At 29.6% G+C, this 21926-nt stretch overlaps 1 protein-coding gene across 1 annotated transcript; it reads left to right on the top strand.

Annotated features, from left to right (window-relative positions):
* Positions 1-4516: 4516 nt before the first annotated feature.
* Positions 4517-21926, top strand: LOTGIDRAFT_166940 (hypothetical protein; the record flags this gene model as incomplete). Its single annotated transcript, XM_009064397.1, has 23 exons — positions 4517-4544; positions 5819-6175; positions 7061-7168; positions 10047-10076; positions 11154-11257; positions 11908-12105; positions 12813-12878; positions 13479-13587; positions 14359-14517; positions 14940-15084; positions 15697-15796; positions 16030-16085; positions 16577-16703; positions 17686-17792; positions 18068-18170; positions 18799-18949; positions 19154-19229; positions 19499-19565; positions 20011-20096; positions 20482-20605; positions 20886-20927; positions 21198-21222; positions 21382-21926. The coding sequence occupies 23 exons, from the start codon at positions 4517-4519 to the stop codon at positions 21924-21926; spliced, it is 2913 nt and encodes a 970-aa protein (XP_009062645.1).

The following is a 21926-nucleotide window of genomic DNA, read 5'->3' as shown; positions in this document are numbered from 1 at the left end:
ATGTTAGATTATTTTTAAATCAAACTGGTGCAGTTTTCATGTATTTTGCTGCCAGCCTCATGTTCACTGAAATAAATCCCTGAGTTACTTAGTTTGAGTTTCACCATTCATGAGATTGATATGAGTTGTTATAAAAATTTTTAAAAAATATAATGGGGAATATAAATGAATAATATTCAAAATAGGAAAGAAGAAGATTACTCTGGGACCACTATGCTTTCAGTATTTCAGTTTTCCTACCATTTTTGTATGAATTCAAATAACAAACTAGTAGTGAGAATCTTATTAGATTGGCTTTGGGTACAAATTTTAAGTCTGAAATGTGATTCATTTTCTCAAGTAATTTCTAGGAGTGAAGTTTTTATTTCAAATGTTCAGTCTCCAAACCTTATATTTCTATGGACATAAAGTGATTCTAAGACAAATGGCATGCTTTTAACAATTTTATGAAATGAAAAAAAAAATCTGAGCTCACTGTTGTAGTAGAGTAGAAATGTGCATCAGGGACCTTATTCTTAAAAACTTAAAATGATCAGTCATCTGCTTAGTCAACACTAAAATTGATTTTGAATTAAGTTTTATTATCTAATCAGATAACTGTATTTCTTCAAATCTGGATTTTATCCTAATTCAATTTTCAAGAAAAAGACCACAGCTCATTCAGTAACCTTCTTATCCATTTATTTACTACAATGATAAAACATTGAAGTAGGTGGTTTCTAGAACTTGTGTTTCTGTCACAATAACAGTTAACATTTATATTCCTGTTTGTCTGCAGACTGTAGAAACTTGAGTAATAAGGAGGTGCTTGACTTTATCAATATTCTACAGGCAATCTTCTTATTTCTGCTGTCATTCCACTTAATCTACTTCTTACTTACTGTCAACATCGTATAATTGTAACATTGTATCTTCAGATGGTTAACATTTTCTACAGGTTCATTTCAGTTTTTGAATATCTTCAGATATTAAAAGGATACTACCTCCTAAAATGGACATAAAATTTAAAGTCTTTAACTTAGACAACAAGTGTATATATTCATTAGTTGGACTTACCATGTGCAATGACTAAAGAATAGAATCTCTATTATATTATTATTATTGAAACATGCTTCTAAGCTTCAAAATTACACATGTACATGGTTTATTACTTAGTTTTATGGAGTTATTTGATTAAAGAGGGTTTCTTTTTTATAAAAAGACACCCTGTTAGTCCACTGATGAACAATGACTCATTTAATCAAGTTTCAATTTTAATTTTTTGGTGATCCTTAGAGATAGTATACCTTTAACAACCTTGAGTTATTTCATTTTCTATTTATGGTAAAAATCTTTACAGAAATATTAAACAGAACCGGAAACATTATTTTGTTTGAAAAATATTTGAAAATATTAATTAAGATCATGTTCTTTTCTTTCACATATTATTTGTAATATTTAACATTTGATTGGAAAGATAGAAATAGAAATCTCTAAAATTTTTAAAATCTTGTATATTTATCAAATGAAATAAGAAACAATACGTTCAATTAAGCAAAAGTGTTTTGTAGCGTTTTGTTGTTTTATACTGAACACATCGTGTCAAATCAATAGGTAACTGAACGACAAAACAGAACAGTTATACAACAATTATATACAGTGCTAAACAAACTTCATTTTTTCTAAGAAATATTAAAATCAGAGGAACTTATGAAAATGTATATTAAGCAAAGTTAAAATTTAGATTTCAAACAAGATTTCAAATTTCGAAGTAATTCACACTTTTCTTATATCATTCAAAGTTGAAATCTATTTTTTTTTTGTTAAACAATATTTTATTCAGAAGTATATGAATAATATATAACTCCTCTCCTAATACAAACTTTTCATATGTATAAAATATATTATATTTATATATGTATATATAAACAAATCTATATTCAGTCTAATGTAGATAATTCACTAGGATAATTAATAAAAGTCAATTAATTCAAGCTAAAGTACATATTAGATTTATGTAAATAACTAACTGTATAAATATATTAGCCATTAATGAGAACTGTAAGATGATGCTATCTTTACTTCCATCTTGAAGATTATAGTAAATCTCTACAATTAGACATATCTTGCTCTAGGCTTATATTACCCTATTTATATACTAATTCAATAGATAGTCATTGAATGAAATTTGATTGGCAGTGATGGAATAAGGAGTAGTTGATTTCTTTATGATAAACTAACTGTAGGAAGGCTTATATTCTTTCAATTTATGATATACTCATTAAGGATAGCTTATATTCCTTTAATTTGTGATATACTCATTGAGTAAAGGTTATATTCTTTCAATTTATGATATACTCACTGAGGATAGGTTATATTCTTTCAATTTATGATATACTCACTGAGGATAGGTTATATTCTTTCAATTTATAATATACTCACTGAGCATAGGTTATATTCTTTTAATTTATGATATACTTACTGAGGATAGGTTATATTCTTTCAATTTATGATATACTCTCTGAGGAAAGCTTATATTCTTTCAATTTATAATATACTCACTGAGGATAGGTTATATTCTTTCAATTTATGATATACAAACTATATGAAAGCTTATATTCTTTCAATTTATGATATACCCATTGAGGACTGGTTATATTCTTTCAATTTATGATATACACTCTGAGGATAGCTTATATTCTTTCAATTTATGATATACTCACTGATGATAGCTTATATTCTTTCAATTTATGATATACAAACTATATGAAAGCTTATATTCTTTCAATTTATGATTTATCAGAGGTGTTTATGGGTGAAGGGAGTTGATTGAGATAGATTAAAACCCAAAGTATCTGAAGGCACTATCTTGACTGTCTGTGTTTGAGGTTAAAACATCATGGAAATGTATCTAATTATTCAATGTTACAACAAATGGAAATTAAATATCATTTCATGAATGTTAATGGAAAAAAATGGAAATTTAGTACCATAATGCCATTGTGAAAAATTAATTTTGATATGAAAATATAAATATATATATATGAAAATGTACTAATAACAGTGATGTGTTATTACAAATAGCTAATGTACTCCTCAATATGATAAATATAATTAAAAAATATATACAAGATAATTATATTTAATAACTAACAAATAGAAATATCTTATCTTAATGTACTAATTCATACAAATATATATTCTGAAATTTGTTCATAAATAATGTGTTTTTATGCCCTATACAGGCTATAATTTTGAATGTTTTATAGTGGTTGTATTATAGACAGATTTTACAAGTTATATTATGTTGCTATGACATAGCTAGAATAATGGATTAATAATCAGAAAATTATTCTCAGATTTCAAATGACCAGCTGTTACATTAAAGGGATTGTAAAGAGGTTTTCTAAATTTTGTATGTGTATCCTAGACAATGTTCCAATTTTCAATCAGATGGCTGTGGTTTCTGTAATTACACTAAAATTAAGTGTTTGATGACGTTACTGATCTCAAAATATGCTTTACCACATAAAGCCTTTGCAATTAGTTACGTCCTCAAACACTTAGTTTTAGTGGAATTGCTTGAACCACTGACATCTGATTGAAAATCGGAATTATGCAAGTTGATTAGTGTCCCTGATACACCTAAAAGATTTGAGAAAAATTCTTTACATTCCCTTTAATAATCAAAAGATATCCAAAGTAAGAATTATATCTTAACTGAAATAGCTTTTGGTACGTGAAATTAATTAACCAAGATTAAATGATGGTATCTCTGGTAAAGTGTTTAATAAAGTCTACTGGGATTGTTATAATTGATTAAAAGGCAAATTTCTCATCTTAATTTAGTTAACCCATTTATTAATAAATATTATCATAAAATATACATTCTGGCCTCAAATAAATTGATGTTCTAAATGATTGATAGAAGTATCTCTTAGATAAGATAAGAACATCAATGAATTCTGGACCATTAATTAAATGGCCTGTGGAGCATCATGCTCTTTGATACCTCAGTATATATGACCATTTGTGGAATTATTAGCCACTGGAGTGTATTCTATTGAATTCCCTTACTTCACTTGACTTGAGTTAACTATGACTGCTTCATGTGGTTTATATAATAAAATATAAACTAATCAGTTGAAATACTTAAAAATTTAGACTGAAATAAGAGAAGACAAACATTGTGTTTTGGGAATACTTGATCTAATTTGCACTTTCAGCAAGTATTTCAAAATGTAACTATTGTATATTGGTTAACGGCAGGTGGGGTACAATTAACAGGCATGTGAAACCTAGCAAAAGTATCATACATTAAAATTGATCGCAAAAAATAACTTCTGTCAAACATTTATCTGTTCTTTCACCTCAGTTGGTCAGTTGAAAAATCATGACGAATGTATCCAAAGATCAACAATGACTAACAACTCGGGCTTGCAGGTTTTATCAGACCAATGTAAGCCTAAAAATAAGTGAAAATGAAGGAAGTAGTCATATAATGAAAAGCTATCATTGTCTTATTGATGATGAAAAGATGACAAAGGCAGGTGTTCTGAGAAAAGGTACAGTTTCCTGCTTAGTTTAATACATCTTCAAGATACATGTAGCATCTAATTGAAGTACAAAATATTGTATCAAAAGATCAAATAGGCAGTCCTGTCAATACTTAAAACAACCCACATTGAAAATAAATTATAATTGTCTGACCTATTTTAGGTCATAATTCTTCAGACAAACAGCTCATCAGAATGTCACATGATTTTGTCTTTGAAATCAGGAATCAGAATAAATGCCTGCAGAAATTTTACTGAACATAAAATCAAAAATGAATTTGGTTATATAAATTCTTGCTTTAGGGTATGGTAAGAAATTTTAAACAAAAACCATTGTGACCGAATATAATTGAAAGTATGATTAGTTAGTTCATAATGTGTCTGATCTCATAATATCTACTAAAACTCAAATAGTATTAATTACTTAATTTATCTACCATTACCTATACCAGTCCTTGACTAATAAATTGAGTAAAAGATAGCCTGTAGCAAAAAATCTTCTATATAAATTTATAATATATTCTATTATACATATGGCTTCTTGGAATTTAAATGAAACCTGTGAAATAACAGTACTCTACTTTTACAGTGCTGATGATACTAGTCCAGATTCAATGTTGTCTTGGATTTGTCAGTTGTTATGTGTGATGCTTCTGTCTTGCTCTTACAAGAACAATTTCATTATGAGAAATTTGGAATTGGTCAATTTTTGACACATCCAAATAGATAATGGTACTAACAAAGTCAAAGTACTTTGTGGACATGTTAATTCTGAGTAGGTCTTCTGTCAGTAGAATTATTACATAAAGATAAAAAATAGTCACATTAAAGATATTTTTCATACTTCAGTAGAAACAAACCATGTAGTACTTTATTTGTCTTGAAATCACAAATTAAAATTAAATTAATGCATAAACTTTATCAGATTTATTAATGAACCTCCATTACGGAAGGAAGATCAGGTGTTGCTATTCATTAAAATAAGGAATGACAGGCGCTCTTCTATTCATTTCTTTCAAAACATGAAATAATAGGTTTACATTTATTGATTCTTTCATCCCTTTCAAAACATAGAATAATAGGTGCTTAATCCACATTGATTCATTTATCCCTTCCAAAACAAGGAATTACATGTGCTTAATCTTTATTCATTCAATCATTCATTCATTCCTTTCAAAAAAAGGAATAACAAGTGCTCATTCCTAATTCATTCATTCATAATTTATCCTGTGGAATTAAAAGAAGTAATTAGCCCTAATTAATTCATTTATTATCTATTTCAGGAGAGTTTACCTGTATTATCAGTGATTTTGGACAAGTTCAGTATAAATCTGTAATGGTAGATGTTATAACTTATCCCCATATTGAGGTTACACCATTAGCAGCAAGTCGTGAACTTGGTCAATCTATTGGATTCCGTTGTGTGACACCTGATGATACAAGACAAACATTTGATTATCGGTGGTATAAGAATGGTGTGGAGATTATCTCAGATCATGGGGATGAGATTATTGAAGAGTTAATCCCTGCTGGTAGTAGATTAGCAGTAAGAAGAGTAACATCTGATGCTAACTATACATGTTATATTACTAACACTGCTGGTACCAGTAATCTCACTGCACATGTCTTCCTCTTACCAGGTAGGTGGTACATTTTACCCATGTAACCAGAAATAGACCTAGAGGAATGAAAAGAGACACATATCATAACAAAAACACAAAGTGCAAATTCAGTTGAAGATTTAGATAATTTGTTTATCAATTTACTAGTTACTAGAGTTACTAGCCCCAACCATGATCTTACAGAATTGTTGGCTAAATTTTGTCATGTCAATTTTGATAATGGACAAGCAGAGTCAACCCAAGGGATTTTTGAAATCATTCTTGATAAATGTGGAAGATTTTGTACAAGTTATGACATACTCCCTCTTCAATCTCATGTAGCCTTGAAAAGATCAATGTAAAGAGATTTTGCCTAGAACCTGCTGGTAGACAAGATCCTTAAGTTATTATCCATTAAAAAAGTTTCAGTCATTCTTGATCGCCAAAGATATGCCTAATTAATAGAGAGATTATGTTATAAATATCCTAGTCCTGACAGTTGTCTGCTGTAATGTCATCTTGAAATAAATAATTCTTATCCTTCTGATCTACACTGATTATTCTCATGTCAACTTAGTATGTAATCAGACTGTTATTCAAGGTTTAGGATATAGTTTGTGATTTGTAATCATCCTATCTCTTTGAACCGGGATTGTCTGTTAAAGATAATGTTGGGTATAGAGATGGGTATTTTGGTTTATTGGCAGCAAAGTAATTTAGGGATTTTATCTGAGATAAATCTGAAGAATATGTCAATCAGTACCAATTTCAAGACGAAGTGTCTGGTCATGATAATTGTCCTGGCAAAATTTCCTCATTGCATACTGTATGACCTTGCCTGTATTCATCAGCCAAATCAGGAGCAATAAAGTTTGAAATAAAGCTTACAAAGGCTTCAATTAAATTGTTTCATTATTTTTTTAGGAAATAAAACCAATAAGATTTGTGAAAGTGAGAAATATGAAGGTGTTAAATGGAAGAGAATGGGTGCAGGGAATTTTGACATAGAAAGATGTCCTACAGATACAGGAGGTGAGTAATAAATTTTAGAACACTTAGCTAAAAAAGAATTCTATATATTATATTGGCAAATATTTAGCTCAAGTAGAATTCTATATATTTTTATATTGCCAAATATTTAGCTTGAATAGAATTTTATTTATTAATTACGATATGGCAAATCATTAGAAAATATTTAGCTCAAGTAGAATTCTATTTTATATTATTAAATTAACAAATGTTAGCTCAAGTTCAATATAATTTTTTGGGGTCAAATAATTAGCTCAAATAGAATTTTATATATTAATCAGCAAATGAAAATATTTGGCACAAGAAGAATTCTATATATTATCATATTGACAAATATTTAGTTGTAAATCTCATTGTTATCTTGGTAATAACTGAAATTTAAATAAATTCACATTGTTATCCCGGTAAAACTCTAATAACTGAAATTTAAATAAATTCACATTGTTATCCCGGTAAAACTCTAATAACTGAAATTTAAATAAATTCACATTGTTATCCCGGTAAAACTCTAATAACTGAAATTTGAATAAATTCACATTGTTATCCCGGTAAAACTCTAATAACTGAAATTTAAATAAATTCACATTGTTATCCTGGTAAAACTCTAATAACTGAAATTTAGATAAATTCACATTGTTATCCTAGTAAATCTTTAAAAAATAGATTGAAATTGTTATCCAAATCTCTACTAATACTTATCCTGGTATGCTTAAACTCAAATAAATGAACCCCAAGCAAAATTCTAACAGTTCAATACAATATTTAAGTAGAATGCTGTAGTGGAAAATCTTCAAATCTAAAATAATTGACAAGTAATGTATGAATAGATTTCCAAAATTCCTTTTCAAATTAACAAAAAAATTTCTTCATATGGTTTTTGTCTTATTTCTGATTTCCAATTTAAGATTTTCCTATTTTGGTTTGAATTTAACATAGAAAAATCTGATATGGATTTCTGAAATGGCCTGAAAACCTAATGAATATCGAAACTAAACCTATTTATCTTAATGTAGGGTAATGAATAATAGCATGCTCTAAGGTGTCATAATTGTATACATGTACACTTATTATATATCCTATATTATCTCTTATAATGTATATTATTATAGCTCTATTTTGATTGCTCTTTTATTCGGATGATTTATATCTTCAAGCACTTTTCACATGCGATTGTCATAATTTGTATTTTTAAAGTGATTATGATATCCAAACTGGACGAATTTTGGTAAAGTTGGGCTTAGTAACTGTCTGTCTATGATGTCCTTGTTTAAGGTGATAAAATGTTACTCTTAAGATATTTGGAAGAAAATTGATCAGCAAGATACAGTGGCAGACTCAAGACTGGGGGTACAAATAGGGTACAGACGTAATTGGGGGTCAACTGTCAAGGTTTAAATTCAATATGTGGCTGTTCTGTTGAAGAATAATATGTTTTAACTTTGGAGCGTCTGAATGGGTTATACTCCAAGAAATTTTTAGAATACAGAATTGATTAGGTACATTCTTACACATATTTGGGAATCAAAATGATATTTATTAATAATAATAATATTATATAAATTTGTATTTAAAATGATGTGGTTGTAGACTGCAATACAAACCATATTTCCCCACATGTGCTACCATCGGCGATATAACGAAACAGAAGTTATTTAGACATTTTCTCTTAATAAAATATTTCAAAAAAATAACATATTTACTGAATTTTCATTAGTTTAATCTTTCTTAATTGACATGAAGCTTGCATATTGCATGTAGTATGTGTTTGGTTTTTCTATTTCTATAATTACTAAATTTTTAAGTATGTATCTTGAATTTTGGTTTATGATTTATTCGCCAGTATACGTTGTACTATTTTGCAAATGTGTTCATACATAAAGGTTCCCATCTCATAGATGTGATGTGATGTTCTCACTTAAGTGTCTGTCAGTGGACGGTTTCTCTTATTGTACACTGCATGATATTGTAGCCAAAACGGTTGCAGAAAAGAATTATCAGGTTATTTCATGTCAGTGTAAAGATTGAATAAATTAATATTTCATTTGAAAAAGATGTTTTCTTGTGGTGGCACCCATGATCTGAGTAAGACATTTTTTTACATTATAAGAAAATTTAGGCCATTAAACATCATGTTGATACCAATAAAATTTCAATGTTTGATGAAATATTGCACATTGATTTAATCAACACTGAAGATGACAAGATTTTTGGCTATTATATTATTCCATTAGAAGGGGGAGTGGTCTGAAGGCATCTTAGTTAAGGTAAAGGTGTTTGGTGCCCAAGGTGGGATAATGTAGTAAAAATAACTGTACCAAAATAATATAAGTGTTTATAGTAAACATCAGTAAATATATGTATTGTTGTATTAGTTGGTGTAGTATATGTATTGTTGTATTAGTTGGTGTAGTATATGTATTGTTGTATTTGTTGGTGTAGTATATGTATTGTTGTATTAGTTGGTGTAGTATATGTATTGTTGTATTTGTTGGTGTAGTATATGTATTGTTGTATTTGTTGGTGTAGTATATGTATTGTTGTATTAGTTGGTGTAGTATATTATGTATTGTTGGTGTAGTATGTTTGTCTCTAGTTTATGTTGTATCTACATTTTATGTAGAAGTATTTTGTCTCAATTTAGTTGATGCTGAATTATGTTCATCTCTATGTCACCCTGTGTATGGGTCTCTTTCCTTTGCGGTTATTGTCGTCAATGTATGGTATCTGTTGTGTCGTCTCAAACCCTTAGAAATACTCCCAATGCCACTTTTCTTCAATTCTTGTAAAAATTCCAGAAAGTTTAGAATATTTGTTCAATCACATACTTTTTACCCCAGCACTCCCAGTTATTTGTATGTTTTGTAACAATCGTATATTTCAGAAGTTTTTGTTCTGCGCAATGTCAGAGATGGTAAGTGCTGCCACCAGATGGCAGGCAATGGCAATGCAATTCAATGGTGTCTAAATCCACTTTTAGTATAGAAACTGCATATTATTATTTTACTAATATTAACCTACTAGATGTGTGAAATGAGTGATAAGAATTTTGTCAGTTTTAAGATTTTCTTCATTTTTTAAATTTTGATAAGAAAAACTGGCAAAACTCTTTGATTGGTGTTTTTTCTGTTCCACAGGATGCTGATTCCCCTCTTGCTCTGATTTTCATGAAATCTGGCAACCACAATAAACTATAAAAGGCAACTAACAAATATTCTCTCAACTTCTCGCCAGATTTTATGGTATTTAAAATACAAAGAGTCAATACACAATATTTTATATTTTGATTTTTGTTCTAATGAATTTGAAAAGGTTGTTTATAAATCTACAAAAGAAATTTGAAAATAACCCAATATTGGTTTTGACTCAGTAATTAATTTTTGAATTACAGATCAAATATTGTGAAATTACTAGACTTGCTTCTCCATTACTTTTGACTATTCCTTGTCTATCATTTCTACTTTTAATAATACTTTATTCAGGCATGTTTTAAAACAGGAAATTGAAATAAAACAAACTGTCATACCAAGTTATCTATTGTATGCTTCCCTATGCTCATTTCTGTCTGTTCTAACAAGACTACCAGATGTAAACATGATACTGATAAGATACTCAAAATTTGAAATCATACTTAAAAAATCCCAGGCGTCAGAACCTTGTTCATAGGTGCTTATTACTTTATGTTTGTCAACCAGACGAACTTGCCAAGTAAAGTGTCTGTCAGAGGATAGTTACAGGCTGTAACTGTGTTATTCCGTGTGTTTAGCTTATTAACTATGTTTTTAGCTGAATTTGTCTGTGCTTTTCCATGATACTAGTAACTAAGCTGTAGGCCTAGCATCGCTATCATTAGTAGTAGTGTGTACTTTTTGTGTACAATTTGCAGAACCAAATGCATTTTCCTAGCATTATTTCCCCTGATGCACATTCAATCTTAAAACTGAATATTATAATGAATGTTGTTTAAAGTCAGATAAAATGTGTTTTGTAGGTTATTCAAGGAGAATGTGTGAATGTAAAAATAACCAGTGTCAATGGTCACAACCTAATTTTGCTAAATGTCAATCTGGTCATCTGGTTATAATCTATGATAGGGTAAAAAATTTATCTTATTCTTTCATGTCAGTTGAAAAATAAAAAAAAATGTAGGTTAATGCTGTTTTTCTGACAAATTTGTCTAATTGCACTTGACGTGCTGGTCTTCATTTGTTAAAACTGGAACAGAAAAAAAGAATGTCAACTTACTTTTATTTGATATCATCCATCTTGTATTTGATGAAGATCTGTAACCTGCTATTTTGAATATGTATAACAGTCATGCAAATGTTAGCAATGTCAACTGAAGAAAAACCTTCTTCATGGAATTTTTAGACTGATGTGTATATTGATTATCATAAACACAAAGAAAGCTTTTGTTGTTTTACCACTTAAGACCTTGGTTGCCAACTTATAGTACTAGTTCCTCAGGTGGTACCTGTGAAGACCTCAGGAGGTAACAAAGCAACCTCATATAAAAGCAAGGGGTAAAATGAGTTCTGAAGGTTAGAAACCAGGGATTTGCAATATTTGAGAAAGGGTATGTTGTCTGTAAACTTAGCATAACAATGTGGTTAGGTGACCAAGATTCTAACAGCCCTCAATGCACTAGAAAATCTGATGTAACAGCAAGTACTCTCAGTGAGCTCATTATTGACATTTCAAACCTCTACAATAAACACTTATTCATTACATTTTATTTTTTGCAGCTGGAGAAGTTAAGATTAGGTTATCAGCATGATAATATGTCTGATATATTTGATACGCTGTACAAATTTATTAAATTAGCATCCAGTCAGATGTTAGCAGGGGATGTAGATGTTAGCTGTTATATATTACATACCTTTATTAAAACTATATGGCAATTTCCTATGTATACCCCACAATCTGGTCTCTTCTCTTATCAGGTAATATAAGTTTAATCAAGTTATAAGATATTCCTAACTAATTACTAACAGATCTGCCTCTCTTGACAAATTAAGTTGGTTATAGATGTTAATGATCTTTCACCATTCCCGTGTATTTTACATTTCAATAACCAGATATTTTCACTGTTAAGATAATATTCAATACATCAATTGATGAGCAATATAAAGGTATTCCAACAAAACTAGAAACATGTTGTTACCAAGAGTTTCGATGTTCAGATAACTTATCTATTTGAGCCTATGTCCTTCTGAAGTTAAACATGTAATACTTGTTCTGGTGTCTACACTTAAAGACAAGTCTGGATCATTTGTTTAGAGATGTGAATTTATGACAGAAAGTTTATTCTATTTGATGACCAATTAAAACAAATATACACGTTTCTTCACATTTGCCTCCTCTGGCCTGTTAATCATCTGAAATTTGTTGGAATCAGAGGGACCTCTGTCAACCCTTGATTCCTCACCTCTGAGGGTTACCTCTCATTTTTGGCCCACTCCTCGATTTCTAGATACGCACCAGTGTATCTTTAACTTTGTTAATAAATGGGAAAATAAAAACTCAGATTGTAATCACTATGTATCCTTGAAACATGTTTATTGAAGTGATTAAAGGGTAATCTATTAGCATGATACATGTATATCAAAGAATGAAGTGATTTAACTATAAGTAATTTGTCTTGTTACAGTCTCTAATGGAAGTATTAGACCTGTTGCTACAACAAGCTATCAATTCTAACCATTACGAACAAAAGGTAAGAATTACTGATATAGGTTGTGAATGCTATAAATAAAGGACAAGACACAGCATATCATGACATGCATAAGAGAATTGAGTAATCATATGAAATAGATGTTTCTGACAGGGATCTTGATTTGATTTTTTTTGCCAGCCATGTTTGATTGAAGCTCTAATATGCCTGGTTGGGATTTCATCATTAGGAAGATTTTGTAATAAAATTAGCTATGTTTTATGTATTTTTGACACTTTTGTATTGAAAAATTAAAAAATTGTCAAAAAATTGTAATCTGTCACATCTATGACAATTAAAAATTTACTGACATGGTTCTCTCCAATTATCTATTGAAATCAAAATTGTGTTTGGCACATAATCTTATGAAATAATATGAAATGAAATAATATATGTTATTCCGTAGCAAAAGTCATAGGTACCAGTAAACCTTTTAAAGACTTGACAAGCAATTTGGTTGCATCTAATTTGACCAATACATCTACAATATCTGATATCTGACTAGAAAATGTCACCATAACAAATATATTTATATATATCTCTCAGTGGATACTGCAGAGAAGAGCATGCTATATTAGCTTCATGAAAAATAAATAATTTCAGGATTTGTATGTGGCTCCAAAAATAATTGATATATCAAATATGCTGAGTAAATTAGAGGTTAAATTGTTACAAATTACTGATGGTGAATCAATTAAACTTTCTGCCTTGGGTATGTTGAGATTTTTTTATTTTGATGGTATTTTTTATAACCGATTTTGGGACCACTAAACCATGGTTTTATGCCGTAACTTGGGTTGAATAAGGCACAAATCCTGTTTGCACGTAGCAAGCCAAATATTCTTAGGTCATAGACATCAAACAAGAGATATCATATTTATATTTGCAGAATTTTTTTTTTCTATTAATTATTTTTGTTTAGCATCAGGCATTTGCCTCTATATATGTAGTTACAGCACTTGTCCCACTTGATACTAATGCTGAGTAGTGAAAAGCATCACTTATTCAAAACAATAATTCAAAAAAAATGTTAACAATGGAAGAAGTGAGAACTCACAAATTTCTCAAAAGTAATATACATGTATCACAACTTAAGATTTGTATAATTTCTTAGTTTTTATTCATAATGCGGAATATTATAAGTCAACTGGCAGAAGATCGATCTTAATATCTGCTTTAAAAGGAATTGCGTGTTTTAGTCTATCAAAAAAGACAAAATTACGTATGTACTCTGGAAAGCCAACAAGCTGTAAAAAGGAAAATAACCTGTAAATAAACCTGGACTGAAAATGGAAATTGTAATTATACTATCAATTCCATGTGTAGCCTACTAGAATACTAACTTTATTATAACTATAATTAAAACAGATTCTACTTATAAATTATGAAAAAAACTCTTTTTTGATTATAGTTTTGAATTAATTAAAGATATTTTAACAAACAAACAAGATGTGAACAATCAACTGAATTTAAATGATTGTAGGTTTTACTACTGGTAATTTAACTGTTATACCAACCAACTTACTACCTGATGGTACCGCACATGTGACACATAAACCAATATCTCACCATCCTGTACATTCATCATTCCAATCTAATATAATACATGGTTTTTCAAAATTACAACAACTTAATCTATCAGGTAACTTTTTTTTCAAATATGTTGCCATGGATATATAATATATGTCTCTTTCAAAATGTCAGTTATTATCATTTTTTCTCATAAAAGTATGTAATTGAAGATTTTTTTTTATCTATAATTCAAGAGACGTCAACTTGTTCTTTTGTCCCTGTATTTTGATGTTTGAAACCAGTCCTGCGTTTCTAGGTAGATGAAAAGTTTGTGTCTGCTTCCAACTGAATCTGATATTGCAGACTAAAAAACATCCCTTATTAAAGCAGTGTAAATGCAGCTATTGTTTTGCTGGACAACTTGATAGCCTTTACCGAGACAATCGTATCCATAAATAATATTTTTAAGACCAAATAAATTTACAAACTTTAGAATCCCATAAGATTTTTTTATGGATGACATATTGCCTTATTGGTTTGATATATTTGTAGTTGTTGAGAGTCATGGTAAAAATACAAGTCTAGATGAAGGAGAAGATACATTAACAGCAGAAGACAAGAAAGAAGTAAAATCAACAGTCCAGTTTTATTTTAAAAACTTGTTTCCATTGATGAAAGTGGAACCTTATGGGGAAAGGTGAGTTCTATTTAACATGTACATAGAATGATATGTTTATATTGTTAAAGATACCAGTAGGTAGATAAATCATCATAAGGTATTAAGTCCCATTATTTCCTGCCAGTGCCAGTGCCAGTGCCATGTCATTTAAGCAAACTATGTGATTTATTGGTGTTGTTTAATGAATTATCATGTATTTTTAGTCATATCAGTATGTTCTTATTGCATATAATTTAGAGTTTTAACCAATCATGTATATCCATGTATGTACAGTCTGGATAAATAAAAAGACTTTTTGACCTTTATGATCAGTCACTTATTGGAATTCTGTCTGTAATTAATTATTGACATGTGAGACAAACTGGTATTTTTCCAAGTCATTAGAACACCTACACCTTCTTGTCATATAGTATTAGCATTTTCACATTCATAAATGTAATATAATATAAAACATTAATTACACAGGATTTACATCCTTGGATGTATCACAATTGAATGATTCTAATCTTTAATGTACCATACTGAAACTAAGGTTTAAACAGAGCATCTGATTTCTATGAGAAAGATAGAATGAATTTGATTCTGTTCAATAATTATGATTATTAAACTGTTTAGAATGATATATTTCAGTATGAGTAATCCAGTAAGTGATATATATTCTATATATTTATTAAATAATTGGGAATCAAGTGAGGAACATATTGAAATTTTTCTACAACATACTCAACAGGTAACATATTTTATATTCTTCTATATAACTTTTTACGAATGACAAAAGCCCTTCCTGTATATATATTAAAGTATATAATTATATACATCACTTCCAGGGGTAAACTATAAACAAAATGCACTAAATTTTTTAAGTAGTGTAACTTTAGGCATTGATAAATAGTATTTTTAAGATCATTGTTAGCTAGATGGGTCTAAAATTTTGTTTATAATATAAGATTATTTTGGTTACAGGATCAACATTTTACAATAGACAATGATACACAGTGTGCTAAGTGGATTAATTATAGGTATAGTATTCTTCATCATCATCATTTTTATAGAAAAATAAAAACTAATGTAATCAAATTAATGTTTATCAAACGAGATGTTGATCACATCATTGTATTAGCATTAGAAATTATGTGTTGTACATGCAAATACATGTGAATTTCAGATATTTTCAGTAATTTAATGTGTATCAGATATTATTGTATTAGTACAAGAAATCGATGTGTTGTACATGTGAATTTTAGATATTTTCAGTAATTTAATGTGTATCAGATATTATTGTATTAGTACAAGAAATCGATGTGTTGTACATGTGAATTTCAGATATTTTCAGTAATTTAATGTGTATTAGATGAAATATTATTGTATTAACACAAGAAATTAATGTGTTGTACATGCAAATACATGTGAATAGAGAATTTCAGATATTTTGAAAAATGTTTTTTTTTTGGTTGTTAACTATTTGTTGTCAGCCAATGTTACCATGATTGATGTATATGTTTATTTACAGAATGTCATTTTATGGTTATTGGGATGCATCTGGTTGTGAAACTATCAGAAAGAATTTAACCACTACAACATGTTGGTGTACAGTTCCTGGAACATTTGCTGTTTTTATTAAACCAGAGGAATCAAAGGTATATAATCTTTGAAAACACTAAATTTGCTACGAAAACTGGATTGTCCAAAAGTGCTGCATAGTCAACAAGCGCAGGTGCAAAAAGGCATCTTGAGTGTTCAGACACTAATCAATTATTATACTGGAGTTAAAATTGAACTTGGACTCAAAAGCTTAAAGGGAGAGGTGCACCATTTTGGGGGGTTGATTAGGGTCTTGAATATATGTCAATATTCTTCTGAAATACTAGAAATTTTACGAAAATTGCATAATTCTTTTAAAAAACTTCCAAAACTAGGAGTTTCACATACTTTATCGATGTATGTCTTTCGTATACATGATAAAGAAACTTTAAAACGCGGATAATTTTGTACACAAATGGATTTGAAGACTCAAATTTTGATTATGAGCCATGAGAACTATTAATGATAAACTTAGCTTAAAAAATCCCACTTCTGAGACTAAGATATGAATGGTTAAAATAAATGGTGCATCTGTCCCTTTGAGGCTAACATAATAGTCTTTTCCATCAGCAGTGTCGTCTGCCTAGGTACTGTAGGTAGCTGATGTTCTATTAAAGCTATTGTATGTGAGTAAAGAAGAGATGAAAAGAAAAAATCAAATATTCAGGACATAACTTCAACAAAGTTTCAACTTAAACATTTCAATAGGCAACTGTTGAATTGAACTTCTATTAACATCTGCTGTCAACTACTATATGACATGATAATTAGAAGTCATTTACCGATTTAAAGTTGTTTAGGTGGAATCATTACTCTAAAGTACTTAGAATAAAAATAAAAATTAGGTAACTAATGAGCTTTAGTTCAAGGGATTTCTTTTGAATGAAACAGACAATATTTTCTTTATTAACAAATTGAGCTGAATTTCTGAATTTTTCTTATCTTTGTGAGGTGTCAGAATCCACAGTAAGCATATCCCTAAACTTCTAACTGACTAGCCGCACCACTAACATGTACTTGTTCAAATTTACTCTACAGGATATAGAAGAGGTTAATATGAACTATGATACTGTGTTATTAGTTGGCTGTATTTTATCATTATGTGGACTCTCTGCTACTATTATTGTTTATTTGTTTACTTGGAGGTTAGTATATTTCTGCTTTCAGCTTTCCACAAATTACTCTATGAAAGATGTCCCTAACCCTTGCATGAAAAAAAAAATCAAGTTCATTTTCTTTTATTTGCAGTATGTAATGATATGGGGAACATCTATGTCCTTGCATCATTTCCCTGATTGCGCACTGCATGCCATTGCCTGTCTCTATTTACTTGTGTGCAGAAATAGGGACTTATCTCCCTCAAAATGTTGAATTTGTGAGTTCTACTCAAAAAATGTCAATTTCTTCTTGTCTATTTCAGAAAATTGGTTGGCAATGTCCACTGTATACATGTTAATTTAACATTAAGTTTAGCTATTGTTAATATATTATGTTTAATGTGTTTGGGGAAATCAAGTGTTGAGGTAAGCAATACAGATGTCTCTTTCAGTTCCACTCCTCGCATATTTTCTGGTGATCTTTTCTATCTATTCTGTTTCACGTTATTTTCTGCCTATCATCTTGTTACCTTCTATGGATCTTTTATTAGGGGATGAAAGCCTACAACTCTCAGAAGCACTGGCACAGGCTTCCGAATTTTCTTACCTGGAGGAGGATGTGAACCAATGGCACCTAAAGGTCTAGCAGACAGCAATCCAAAATGCATGAAAGCACAGTTTATAAAATTTATAGTAACTTAGATAGATTATTATCCTTTATAATGATTTTTGATCAGCATAAATCAAATTCATACAAATTATTATGCAAAGGGTTAAAATTCAACTGAACACGATTTAATGAAGAATTAGCTCAGATCATGTAGAACAAATACAATAGGTGCAGAAAATAAACCATCAAGTCATTAAATTTAGAAGATGAGAATTCATGTGTCTTCAACATCATAGATTAAAGCTATAACATTGAAAGAATTGAACTAATAAGATTAATGAAAAAACTGTAAAATTTCAGCTTAAAAGCAACAGTTTTAAGACTTCCCTAATTCAAGCCTACTTTTTAATTTGTCTGCAAGCTTCACAAAACTTGTTTTTCCAGAGTGTTTGTGTTGCTGTAAAAATATTGCTCCAGTTTTTTTATCTTGCCACTTTTGCCTTTATGTTTGTTGAAGCTGTTCATATGTTTGTATCTGTTCATGGTGGAAACAGAATGACTAAAACTTGTATCAAATATTTCCTCATTGGTTGGGGTAAGTAAATTCTGTAAGATTCACAGTAACTAGAAGATTTTACTGAAAGCATTAGGCATCGATATTGGTCGTTGTACCATTGTGTGCTTATATGGACTTTTACAATACTTCTGATAGCCTCTTATGTGCCCCCAACAGTCAAAACAGAATAGAAACAGTTCTGATTTTGGACAGTTTTTATATATGCTTTATGTTTGATTTCAGGAATACCAACTGTTTCTACTGGTTGTGTAGTTATTGCATCAGAGAAACTTGGCTATGATAAAATGTGTACATATTGGTAAGATTATCAGAAGTCAGATTGTTAAGAAGTATTACTGCTTAAATGGAAAAAAATCTCAAAATAACATTACATGTATTAACATGAAGAATCCCTGATACAGATGTGAAGTTGACACAGTCACATTGCCATCAGGTGTTGAAGAATTTTGAACATAACCTGCCTTGGAAGTATTGTTTTGAAGATCCAAATAAAGATTTGAGCTCTACAGTTTAAAGATAATGGGCTTTGCATGTTACAGAATAGTTTTTATTAGTTGTTTATTGTAGGTGTTGGTTATCAGCAGAACATTGGCATTATTATAGTTTTTTGATACCTATGATAGTTCTTATTCTGGTATGTATTATTCCTGTTATCTTTCTAACACCAAGATTGAATAGTATAGTTATATTTCAATATTTGTTCTTCTGAATAATTGTATGAAGGTTAAACCAAGTGCAATGTCAGAGGCTTGTTTTACAGTGTTGGATGTTGCTAAAAGGAAGGCTAATGAAATAGTCTTTGCAAAATTCCCTACATCGCACACTTCATAGCATTGCTTGTTATTAGTGAAGTCGAAAGAAAAATAATTATATTTCATTTGCATTGATGGTTGAGCCTTTATGTTTTTCAATTAGGATTGTATCACTCATGGCAGCCATAAATTTCCTTTTTAACATCAAAGTCTTGAATAGCGTTGATATATGTATTTTAGTGCAAGATTGTGGTTTATGGTTCTCCACAGACTATTTTCACAATCTGTAGATATTGCATGTAATGTTATTATTATTTTGATTTTTAGGCACAAGTTGGTTTAACTCTGGCAGGTTTTGTATCTGTTTATCATTGGACAGAAGAATGGAGATATAGTGATAGAAAACAATATCTGTAAGTCAATATAATTTCTTATAAATAGTTTAATTGTTGTCTTACTAGTGAGAATCATGGAGAGATGATTCTGAATGTTCAACTTTTATTTTTTTTTTGATTATGATCACATCACATTAATTCAATTAATCACAAGTTGCAGAATTCTTGTTTGATGTATGTGATTACTGTGATTCCAGAATATTAGGAATCAAAGACTGGAAATCAGAATGTCATATTTTAAGCCTTAATTGTTCCAAATACAAACTTTTTAATAGCTTTGAAAAAATAGTCCCTGAGTTATAATAATTTTTTTATATTGAAAACTATTGTTAATCTTAATTACACATTTGCATGTAAAACTAATGAAAATGAAATTTTTTTTTTGACTTTTTTATAATTATAGATATCAAGGTATAGAGATGATGATTATACAATTATTATTAACAATATGTTGTATAACTGGATCGAAAATTCTTCAAAATACTCCTGTTTATTCCTTTGTATTTATTTTTTCTGATATTACATTGGTAAGTTGTTAATATAATCAAATTTATTTCAATAAAAATGCAGATATTTTTTTAACAATTGTTGCAACGTTTCATTGTGTTTCTCCAAAGCAGTCTAAAAAAATTAAGAAATTTCTTTATGATGAAAGTTATTTGACTAAGTTTGGACTGTTCCTTTAAAATTGTTATTTTATCGCAATCTGTAAATATAAGGGTTCTCAAGCACTCTAAGGACCATTTCAATAACTCTATGAATATTTTTTGTATATCAATTTGAACAACTGTTTATTTTTAATTTCAGTCTTTTGTTATTTTCTTTTTTTACTGTGTATTGAAAAAACAGGTAAACTTTTTTGATTATTTTTGATATAGATATATTTGACTAGAAGTCATCTGATTAAGCAGACATTTCTTGGCATATGATCAAAGTTAGCAAACTCATTGAACTCTAATAGTTATCACTTTCAAATTAATGAGACTAGTACAACCTTCTATTGTGTATGTCTATGGTACAAATCAATGTAGCTTGGGAATAGGCATATACATCAAATACATGGCAAATCGCGGGAGTAAGAAAATACCACAAAAAGTAATTTTTGGTTTTGTATTGCAGAAATTTCCAAGGAGTTCTTTTCGATGTAAGTTTTGAATTATTTTGCTCTTATTGAAACACTTAATGAAATTTTGTTAAAGAAGTACCAAAAAGCTTCATGTACACGGTCTTTATTTACTTGTTAAACCATGAGACGAGAGTAGATTTCGGTGAATATTATTGATGGTTTATATTTTATTTTCAGCCTTTATGTTGCCAGAAAAAGTGAATGAATCACGATCAGTAGAACAAACCATACAAGACCATCATAATGCTGTGAATAAACGTAAATATACAGCCGAAAGAAAACGTCAATTACGCTTTCTAGTTGGTAGTTCTGGTCATTATAGTGGTTCCTCTAACTCGGCATCAACAACTGTTTCAGGATCAGGATCAGGTAGTGATGGACCTATTCGATATAAAGCAAATAGTGATAATGTAGATAGTGGTTTCTCCGAGGAAACAGGAAGTGAACAAAATTGTTTGGTAGAGTTACATCACTTGCAAAAAGGAAGTGTTAAAGTTAAGAAATCCGGTGATACAGGGTCAAAAGACAGTTATATTTTAGCTGATCCTGCCAGTCCTTCTGAACTAACTAACTTAAAGGAAGTGAGTATTTTACCAATAAATGGAAATGAATCTTTACTTCAAACTGCTCAACCCAAAACTGTCAAACATACAAGATTTGTCTTTGCAACAGATGGATCTAATGATCCATTATTAAGTCAGCAAAGCGCACTGATTCATTAG

Source organism: Lottia gigantea (assembly GCF_000327385.1).
Source record: "Lottia gigantea unplaced genomic scaffold LOTGIsca_62, whole genome shotgun sequence".
NCBI lineage: Eukaryota > Metazoa > Mollusca > Gastropoda > Lottiidae > Lottia > Lottia gigantea.
The sequence above is the reverse complement of the archived record's forward strand: the minus strand, read 5'-3'. Positions and strand labels throughout refer to the sequence as shown.